Here is an 11,682-nt window from a genome sequence, read left to right as displayed (position 1 = left end):
TCTTGCCAAAGAAACACGTTCCTGAGCGATATCTTCACCTTCCTTACACGACGTCAAATAGGTCTACTAAGCTATTTGACACTTCTTTGCCAACTCATAAAACGTAGTGTAACAAGTCATTGCTCCGAAGATATATTTCCAGCAACCAATCAAAGTGGCAAAACAACTTATAAACGAACAAGTAAAAAGACAGTGGTTTTTGAAAACTCCGGCCTACAATTCATTCAACAAACTTTTTTTAAGTCTTAAAAGTCAAGTTATTGACAGCCCTACAACAAGAGTAAATGATACTTTCTAATAGGTAGTGTGATGCAGTAGTCTTAGACCTAGTAGGCTACTTCATAGCACAATGAAGAGAAAACAAAAGTAGGTTCCTTCAGGAGAAAATCTATATGCGAGAAGTAAATTTCAGTACTAAACATTCACTCATAGCGAAGTAACCGCTTCAAAATGAGCTTTGGTTGCCGAGCTTCAAGTAGACCAGACTAGCTGAGTGGTGAGAGCGCTGGTTCGACACCACTCAAGAGCATGTGTCTTTGGTAAGACACTTAATAGGCGTGCCGTCGATTGCGCAGTAGCGCTCCTTCGACTACAGCCCTTGATTTCTCTCATAATCATGAACAGTACACTGCTCTGGAGAGAAATGCCTAGAGCCCTTCTTGGAGCCATGACCTGTAAAGTAAACCAGGAATGGGTAAATTATAGCAGTGAGTCAGATGGAACCGAGATGTATCCGGCCCGTTAACAATTCTACAAATATTACCAGCACCAAGTCAATGGAGCCAACGGTTGCTACAGCTAAACAATCAATTGGTTTACATCGTTTGATGCTGACTGAATTGAACCCACAGCTAAATTTTAAAAGGCTTTTGGCCTACAGCTTAAAACGTTTGCCCACCCCTTGCTGCAGAATTGTTACAACGATAAGAGCAAAAGTACAGTCAGATGCAACAAGATTTAACGTTAATATTAATATTACAAAATGTCAAAGCACTTATGACAGATATTGACAAAAATCAGGAAGTTCATCACATTGCAAATCTGTTACCAAACAAGTAATAAATTTAGATGCAATTCTTCACTAGAATTTTCGCAAGAAGTAATTCCATGAACTGTGCGGTAGTTGCCAAGCACGGGAGAAGTAGCTACACTGGACAAAGTGAAAATTCAACCTAAACGAAGTCACATGAAATCGTACCAAAATGCGAATGTAAATTCAACGTAATTTGTCAGCAAACTGAGACTACTCCTAAGAACAAAACCAAGAGATCTTCTCAAATTTAGTAAAAGCTATATATCGACCTCCTGATGCTGTAAAGTGTAGAAATTAACCAACCTACTACCATAAAGTTTTGAAAAGATTGATCAACCAAATACTTTACAAAAAGGCAGACATTATGTTGCAGTAATTCGCATACTAGACACGCAAATGTTAAAAACAGGTTTTACTGGACATACTATAACTCTATTTCAAGAAAACATCTTTTTGCTAAAATGGTGTCTGAGTTAGGATGGAATCGACAGTCCTAAAATTACAAGAAAATTCGTACACAGAATTAGTTTACAACACACACAAAAATAGGCAACACATTAGATATATAAGTTCAATCAGTGGTAAACAAACCGTAAACAGTAACAAGTCTGATGTAAAATTGTATCTAATTGCTAAAACTCCCTTGTTGGGCAGTTGTAAATTTGCAAGTATAAAACATGGTGATATTTCACATGAACTACACAAACACAAAGTAGGTACAGTTGGAATTTGACGACAGGGCATTCAAACAAATATGCATCGCCCACGTGGAATGCTTCAATGAGAAGCTTTATTGAATGGAATTTTTTCAATCGTATATTTTGGCGATTCAATAATGATGTATATGTTTTACAAAACGTTGCATCCATTGCAGAGCGTTGTTCTCAGCAATTTACAATCCAGTCAGTGCAGCCGGTGTCCGACGTTTTTTTCGTAAACAGTTGTTCGTAAAACAATTGTTCGTAAACAAATAATCGTAAAACTACTTCTTTGTAACACAATTCTTCGTAAAGCATTTCTTCGTGCATGCAATTGACCGTAATACTAATTGTTCGTAAAACATTACAATTCTTTACGAACGATTAATTAGGGTAGCGTATATGCTGGAGATGTGACGTGCTGTAGACGAGCAGACAGAGTGTAGAGTCCCTGATTCAGAATGGCAGCGAAAAGGGAAAGCCAAAACTTTTGTATGGTGGCCAGCTTTATCACAAAGATTATAGTGCACTTAACGCACAAGGGCAAGAAACTACTTATTGGAAATTTGAGCATTTTCAAAGGAAATGTCCTGCACGAGTAACAACAGGGGCGCCGAAACAATTTTTGACTGGGGGGGGCAGGATTATGAAAAAAGGCACTTTTGTTGCTGAAAGGCCAACTTTTTTTTAAACTTTTAAGATAAGATATAGCGATAATGCTCATCTATCAGCTCACTATCGAGTAATGATACAAGTGCCCGGTATACACACAAGGACATCATGCTATGTTATAATGATGTAACCTACTGTGTTGCAGAATTTGTGCTGTGAATATTATTTTGAGCTTTTGATTAACGATTTCAAAAATATTTTCATTGTCGAATATCTCAAAAACTAGAGCCAATTCGAAAAAACTAATTGCATTTTCGGAATCAGAGGCCTTGAAATACTTTAAAATGACTCTCACCTTTATTTGTGCCAAAATTTTTTTGTTGGCCTGTGTTATAGCCTAATTTGGCTAAAAGCGAATAGCAAAAATTGTTATATTGCAAAATGTGCAGTAGGTTACATGACTTTAAAAATGCACCATTGCCCCCTGTCCCTCCATGATGCCCCCCTGCTTCCGTCGCCCCTGAGTAACAACTGCAAAATTGTTCACAAACAATTGACCTATCACCTGTTTACGAACAATTGATGTATACGAAGAAATGATTTGTGAAGAATTGTTTTACGAAGAATTAATTTTATGAACAACTGTTTACGAACAATTCACCTATATCCGTGCAGCCATATAGAATTGTACTCTTTTGCTGAGTAACAAGCAGGATTAGATTCAAAACCGCTTTTAAAAAATCTTTGAAATGACCCACCAAGGTATCGAACCCATGCCCACTGATTAAGATGCTCTAATCCAGTGGTTTACAACTGTTGGAACATGGCACTATTTTCAGACATCAAATAAGAGGAAGAACTAGTGCTGACTTTGCAAGAAAGAACGCTCTTTTCTACAAAGTTAACATTACTGCATGTTTATGACACAACTCTACTTCTTTTTCTTGCTTATGAGGCAGCAATTCATGCAACACCTCCTAATTGATGCAACCAGTGCAATGTCTTCATATCAGGGTCTATAAGATCCACAATCCACATGTTTTGCAAGTCGAAAGACTGGACACTGATTTAAGATGTGCTGTGCTGTTTGGCGTTCACCACAAACACAGGCTGGTGAGTCACACAATCTCCAAGACAACATAACAACTCCTACTGAACAATGCTACCTGGCCCATTTGACTTACATTATCTCAGCATTGGACTGCGGTGACAATGGTTTTGTGCTTTAATTCAGATTGGTATTGCTTTTTTTTTTATGTTATATAGAGTAATAGACTACCCTAGTTTGAAATACTGTATATCAGCTGACAAAAATAATAATTGTTGTTATGATATTGTAATGATACTGGTTTTTCAGTTTTAGTGGGCCACTAGCAAAAAAAGATTGAAAACTACTACCAACCACAAATACATTGTGAGGGCAGGATAATTTGATACATCTCTTTTGTTTAATGGCTAAATTTTTGAATGAATTATGGATTACAAGCCATGGAAAATCAACAGTTTGCAGATTTATACAGTAATACTTTAAAAGTATAACCATAGGCGCCGACTTTTCGAAAAACCTTGGGGGGCGAGAAAGGTGATGACGTCATAACCATAACGCTGTTTTACTCAATTAAAATAGTCTTTGATTAAGCTTACTGTCTTGCTTATATTGACACCTAGGTCGCAAACCGAATTTATTAGAACCGCTGCTTGAAACGATTAGTTTTACGCATGCAGTACGCCTTGTAAAAATTTTGATATTGTTAGCTCATAATTGGAACAGTTGGAAAACAAGCCGATTCATTTCCTTTTCGTGTGTGGGAATAACAACGACCAAGACAGTGAAGTTATCGAAATAAAGCGCAAAAAATCATGATCTCAAGCAGAGTGAAAACCCGCTATCAGTTTTATTAACTTCGTTTCGCTCGTTTTGCTAATTACTTACCTTCAATGCGTTAACAACAATGAAGTGTTTTCTCTTCTGTTTTTTATCGCAAGTCTTTATAGTCTTTTATCGCAAGTCTTTATAGTCTTTTATCGAATACCGTATACACGAGTATAGGCCGAGATGTTCGCTAGCGATTGTCACCTCAAAAACACAGGTTCAACTTATACACGGGACAAGCTGTTATCTCCAGCTCGGCAGTTTTCAAAATGAACACATTTTTGCTGCGGCAAAATCATTGCCGAGATAGATTACGGAGTGTGAAATGGCGTCGGCCAGAGTACAAGTTTTTAATACGTTTATTTGCAGTGATTCAAAATTAATTTTCAAATTTAATGATTTCTTGTCATTTCTAAACTTTATGCACTTGTTGAGCATAGGCGTAGCCAGGGGGGGGCGAACGGGGCCATGGCCCCCCCCAAATTTTCAAAGTTTGGATTCCGAAGTTGAACCCTTTTTTGAAAATATAATATAATTTGTATAAATTTATATTGTTTTCCAAGACATCTGGCTATTAACACCCCCCAGGACTTGTTTTAGACACACAAAAAGACACCAATAAATTTTGCAAATCGTAAATCGCGCAAAGTTTACGCGATTTACGCTTCTTTTAACTAATCTGTGGAAGCAATTTCAGAATCGCTTACTCTGTAGGGTTTTTGTGTAGCTGTTTTTTGTGTTCTCTAATTTTAGCCGCAGTTTTTGCCCGTTTGTGTGTAGATAAGAGCTACCTTTAATAAGTTAATAGCTGTTTATCTGCTAATAAGTTTCATACAAATATTACCCTGAAAGTGTTTCCAGAAAGCGTTATAATCCATTATTTAAGTGTAATTTTGCAAAAATTTTCCAGGGGAGCATGCCCCCGGACCCCCCTAGAATACGCGTGCCTTCGGCACACTCTAACCCCCCCCCGCCAGCTTTATTGCTTCCCTTGATTAACCCACCAGGATGCGCCACTGCACATCAGGTGGTGATGTCTTAAATCAAACATTTTGTCGTTCTCTTCAATTCATCAAATAATTGGCCCCCCCCAAAAATTTTTTCTGGCTACGCCACTGTTGTTGAGCAATATGCAAAGCTCACGAGACAAAACAGCGGAAAGAGCTGTTTTAAGAGATCAATTTTTTTATTTTTGCGTGTAGGCTATAATCGTTCTAATTACGTGGCATTCCATGATCGTTCAAGTTAGTCGATGTCAAACCTTAGCGGCCGCATAAAACAATGATGTCAGGTTAGCTAGGTCATAATAGCGGTAGGAGACGTCGTTAATGCAAGCAATACCTGCGACCAAGACCATTAAACAGTTAAACACCATTTCTTTTATCGGTTTTCGATTTAATTCTCACACATTGCGAACAAAACAATGCGTTCTGTTAAATCATAATTGGTCGCACAGCGGGAAGACCTCGTTGAAAATAGCGCATCTAATTTAGCTGGTTTAGTTAATATTGCAGTGAATAGTACGTGACTATTCCAGCAGCGTAAGTTACTCTACCAACCAGGCCCGCAACCAGGGGGGGGCATTGGGGGCATTTGCCCCCCCCGAAATTTTTTGAAAAATTTTTGAGCGTTCTATGCAGTATGAATTGTAGCCTACTATACGTCGTACACGTACAGCCATACTGTAGTGTAGAGTGTAGACTATCGAAACCGAAAGTAGGCTACGCTGGTTGGAAGCTATGCTAACGATTTTGTTCGATAAATTAGGCTGGCATCCTTATTATCTGTTTCGTTAGCGTATACATAATGTCAGCATCCATCATCACCATAAAAGCGTTTAAAAACAACTAAATAATTCGAGATCAAAAGCAGCTGCGATAGCGTGGTGAATAAGCTACTCAGTTGGGCTTCGGCATTTGTAAATCTGATTTTAAATGAATTCTTGAAAGTGAAAGGCCAGCAAGTGCGATTGATGCGGTGTCAGCAATAGAATGCCAAAAAGAGTTTTATCCAAACATTTACAAACTCTTGATAATTTTGGCTACACTTCCAGTCACAATTGCTTGTGAAGAAAGAACATTTAGCTGTCTACGACGCTTGAAAAGTTACCTTAGAAGCAGTATGGGGCAGGACAGGCTTTCTGGACTAGCTCTCATGCAAATCCATCGTACTCAAATTCCAAGCGCGGAAATGGTGTTAAACGAACTTGCCAAATCAAGTAGAAAGTTAGACATGATGCTCTAAATTAAAATGTCATTTTGCATTTGCAAAGTCAATTTCTTTGGGCCTACAAACATAAAAACTTGTTGAGCCAACAAAATGTTTCAGGATTGTAATTTGTAATTACCGTGTTGAGTTTATTCATATGTAGGCCATGGCCACCTAAAGATACGGCCTGATTTGTCACATTTTGCAGAAATTTTCAGGTTTTTCTAACTTTGGGCGAACGTTTAAATAAATTTTTCTAAAAATTAGACTTTCACGCTTTCTTTATTCTTTTCCCCAGATGACACAATAGGTTTTAACATCCTCACATGTTGAAAAACAAAGAAAATTTGAATTTGTAGATTTTAGTCAGACTGTTAATTTTCAATAACAGTCTGATTTTGCGTTTTTCAACTTACTTTTTCTCATTTGCTATTGCTTCCCCAAGGCAAAAAAAAAGTTTTTTGTCATTAGGAAACCGCAAAAAGTAAAAACATCTCAAAAAATGTCAGTCAAGCACTAGCAGTAGCTGTAATCAAAATCTGCAAAATGTGACAAATCAGGCCTCATCTCAAGGTGGCCATGTGTAGGCCTATCTGTTTGTTTATGTTAATGTAAATCAGTGGTTCTCAAACTGGGGTCCGCGGTCCTTTTGGGGTCCGCGAGACAATTTTCTGGGACCGCGAAGCACCTTCCAAAAAAATTAACATGATCCCAAAGAAAAAAAAATCTTGAAAGTAAAAATTTTCAGACAAGTTATTTTCCAAACCAAAGTTAAAAGATATAATATATAGTAAGCTGGCTTGGCATCCCTCCACACAGATTTTTAAGCCTGGCTAGGCGAAGTTGATTAAGGCTGGTTATTTTTACTGATTTAAATTTTGAATTGAATGCCTCTCCGAACTTTTAGCTTTTTTAGCCTTGGTCAAATTAGCCAAACATTAATAACCGTTTAACCTTACTAATTGAATTTTTAACTTAAATTTGAGAACAAAACGTGAAAATGGCTCAGCCTCGAAAAAAATTAAGATTCAATGATTCCTATGTTCAATTTGGTTTCACTGTGATACATTCTGGAGGAGAAGAAAAGCCGCAGTGCGTGCTATGCTGTGAAGTTTTAGCAAGTTCTACTCTAAAACCTAGCAAGCTGAAAAAACATTTGGTAACACATCATCCAGATTATCAAACAAAGATGCAGAGTTTTTTAAACGGCAAGCTAATAATTTAGTTATTAGGTCAAGATTTGATAGCACTAGTGATCAATGGAAGGAAAATGCTGCAGGTTTAAGGGCCTCCTACGAAGTTGCAAGAAAAATAGTTATCGCTAAGAAGCCTCACACCATCGGAGAACAATTGATCTTGTCTTGTTGCCAAGTTATTGTATTAAACATTATGAGAATCTGAAGCTCAAAAGCTGAAGCAAGTGTCTCTGTCAAACGACACTGTGAGTAGGAGAATATCTGAGCTATATATCGGAAAATATTTTGTCGCAGGTGGTGTCAAAGATACAGAAGTCAATTTCACGTTGATACCTAGCTCAAAACATGTTGGATGTAGGCTAATGCATAATATCAAGATCGTATTGAACCAAACGGAACCTAACATAGAACTGTTAACACCCAAGCAGGTGCACCCATTTTATTGAAGTGTGCATTTTTAATTGCATGTAACAAATAAATAATTATTTACCGTTTTTGCTCTAATTTGCCTTAAGTTTTTGGTGGACCGTGAGCCGTTGAAAAAATTGCAAGGGGACCGTTCAACAAATTTTTTGAAAAAGTTTGAGAACCACTGATGTAAATAGCCTATATGTTATTGATTAATTTATGACTCCAGTCGTGCCAATGCAGTTCGTAGCCTACAGATGTTGTATTTTATTTGTAATCGACTGAACACATTACTGTAATATCGTAATTTTCTTCCTTGGTTAGTCATAGCTAAATGAGAAAAGGTTACAAAGGCTAGTTTTCTTTAATGCTGTACTAAACAAAAACGTGATGGACATAAGTTATGACCACTGAACCGTAACATGGTAGTGCCACACACTCTATCAATGGGCGTGGACATTAACATAAAAATGTCACAATGCATCATTTTAATGCTTGTTCTTTGATAAAAACTAAATGCCCCCCCCGAAATTATTTGCTGGTTGCGGGCCTGCTACCAACCATCTACTTTGAAATTTCCGTACCGTATGAGAAAGCCATGCGATCAGCTGCTGTTTTGCGGGCAAAAGCAACGTAGGCTATTTTTCGCTTTCGGCATTCGTCCATTTAAATGATCTAAATCTCTTTCGCGAAGCGTTTTATCTTTGAAACACCACTTGTAATAACCATTTTTGTTGCCCCTCAACTATAAGTTTACGGGGGGCGCCGCCCCCCGGCCCCCCCGGAAGTCGGCGCGTATGAGTATAACACAGTCCAAACAAAATACTATCATCATGAAAACATGACAATGTAAACGTAACAACAATCCAGTATGAACTGATCAATACCAATCGAAACACAAGCACATTTATTTCAAATAAATTTAATTTCAAGCACAGTTCGGTTTTTCATACAAGACTGGTGGTGAGCACTGAGATGAAAACTTATTTTGATTACAGCTACATGTTGAGAAGTGCAGCACAATTCTCCGTTCCTGTACAACAAAAATATTGACTTACTGATGTCACTTTTGAACATTTACAAATTACAAAATACAAATCAGATTATTTGCATTATATAGTTGTTATTTTGCAGTTTGAGTACCATGTACAGTACACTCATACACTTAATGTTTGTATTTTTCTCAAGGCGATATGAACCACTGTTTTTTCTTCAAAAGTACCGTAATATGATGGCCACTTGTCAAGATTGTCTTAAAGTGACACAGCATGACCCATAAATTCCTAAAATGTGCTGCACACCACACTGTAATACATTGTTACCACTATTTACTTAACCAATACGGTCTGCAGTTAAAATAGGTCAGTTCTTGGTGATTAACACATTCTTGTACCTGCATGTGCTGAGCTATCAAACAATGGGGTACTTGGTGCTTATGATTGACAAAACGATGCTGAAATGTGGCAACAACTTTCACGATGCTAAAGAAAGGTCAACTTTTGATTTTGAAAACAGATTTTGGGTTGTAAAATGCAGTAATTTTTGTGGCACAGATGTTACATTCATATACAGTAGAATTCGCCTATAGTGACACCTGAAGGGACCGCGGAAAAAGTGTCACCATAACCGAAGTGTCACTATAGCCAAATTCTACTCAACTGTTGCGTATGCAAACGGGACTTTGCAACAGGTGTCACTATAGGCGAAGTGTCACTATGGCCAAAGTCACTACAGGCGAATTCTACTGTATATTCATAGCTTTGTCAATCATTTAATGGATCTAAAAGTAACAGATCAGTACACTTCATTCTATGGAGCTTTTTCATGATAAGAAAATCTCGCAGCATGATATACAAGATGTAATAACTAAAAAACTGCAAAATTGCTGGAGCAATGGTATGATCCCAATGGGTTACCGAAAATATAACATAGATTTGAAATAAAACAACACTAAGATGAAGAGCCAACAGACTCTTCATCACTCGCAGTGGCTTATGAAAAATGCAAAAAAATCTGAAATGTTTCGAGTTTCCTGGTACAGCTGTATTGTTTTTAGCTAATGCCCTGTATAGACAACCATCATGTTCGACATAATCTCCTGAACTATACACCACATGTGGTGACCAATTTTGAATGTCTTCATCTTCAAAAACGTGTTCTTTAGAATCCATATTCACTTGCTGATAGCATCCTAGTAACAATGCAGATTTGTTTAAACATTGCAGATAATGAGGGGGCAGTAAGTATAAAGCAAGCATTGTAAATGAGTTGACTAATACCACGGAAGTACATTGAAATGACCACACTACATCATATGAATGATAAGGGTTTGTGAAGAACATTGGAATCAAGCCTGAATAATATGCAGATATCATAGAGCCAAATATAATCTCTGTGAGCCTAGAATTAAAATCTTTACAAAGACGTTTTACATCTTCTTGCACTTGCTGAGCATCAATATGTGATAAAGCATCTTTTGAATTTTTTCCAGCTTCCAATTGTTCAGGAATTCTTTGAGTTAATACCTGTGCTCGATTTTTTGGAGTTTTTTTGCAGACGTAATTTAGTGTTCTCTGCAAGCAGCCTTTCTCAGACCAACAATTTATAACTGCCAATAACGAAATAGGGTAACACAAAAGAAACAATTTTAATGAGCTCTCGGAATTGATTAAGTTGTAAACACTGTTCACCATTTCTGCAAAACAAAACCCTGAAACAACTAAACAAGAAAGAGCCCAAAGAATCACCTTTGGACCGTTTTCTTGAGAGGGACGAATATAGTTCCACATAACAACCCATAACAGTCTTCGTGAAAATAGAATGACAAGAAACACTGTAAGAGTTTTATCAATCAAATGAAAACTGACTGTGGTAGTGCTCGGAGGCAAGGCAGGGGGGTACCACCAAACTGTCTTAAAGATGAAAAGATACTGCGAAAACAAAGCTGCCAATAAATAAAACAGGAAAAAAGTTTCAAAAGCAAGTGGACTCATTGTGAGAAGTTTGATTTCAGGTGTTCCTGATACAGCTGCAAACAAAGGGAAATTTTCATCTCTGTACGATCTCCCATCAGAAAAATTTGATTGTTCATTAAAATCATTGTTTGCAGATGACGTAATGCGATTTGGAAGAAGTGGCCTTGGACGAAGTGTCAACTGTCTTCGAAGATTGCGGCGGTTAGGCATAATCCTTTAAGCATTGAATTATTGTAAAGTTTTTGTGCAGATAAATCAGTCTCATAAATTTAAAAACACAGCACATCAAAAAACGATCTAAACATAAGGTAAGATATCAAGGTTTATAAAGATAAAAAAATATAAAAATTAGACCCATTGTATATTATTACAAAAAAACAAAAACAATACTGTACATGAACATATCATTTCTTGTAATATAATTCAGCATAACAAATCCCTATTCCCTATATGTAACAAAACATGATCTGTGTTTTGTCGCTTTCACCTTTTTCTAGACCTCTGTTATGTTTGGCATACATTGTTTTATGTTGTAATGGTCAAAAATAAAAAAAACTGAAGATATGTCTGAAAAATAGCTGAAACGCCACTCATAACAAGTCTCTGGTTAGCAGGCTAACTAGCACAAAATGAAATTTAGTTTACGGCATTCAGCTTGCTTTTATTTCTGACCATCACA

The 11,682-nt window shown here is 37.1% G+C and overlaps 1 protein-coding gene across 1 annotated transcript; it reads right to left on the bottom strand.

Annotated features, from left to right (window-relative positions):
- Window positions 1-8,940: 8,940 nt before the first annotated feature.
- LOC145784534 (transmembrane protein 39A-like) lies at window positions 8,941-11,213 on the bottom strand. Its single transcript, XM_082596373.1, has one exon. The coding sequence runs from the start codon at window positions 11,211-11,213 to the stop codon at window positions 9,792-9,794; it is 1,422 nt and encodes a 473-aa protein (XP_082452499.1). The 3' UTR covers window positions 8,941-9,791.
- Window positions 11,214-11,682: the final 469 nt, after the last annotated feature.

This window comes from Aplidium turbinatum, chromosome 15, assembly GCF_918807975.1.
Source record: "Aplidium turbinatum chromosome 15, kaAplTurb1.1, whole genome shotgun sequence".
NCBI lineage: Eukaryota > Metazoa > Chordata > Ascidiacea > Aplousobranchia > Polyclinidae > Aplidium > Aplidium turbinatum.
This window is presented reverse-complemented; position numbering and strand designations above follow the sequence as displayed.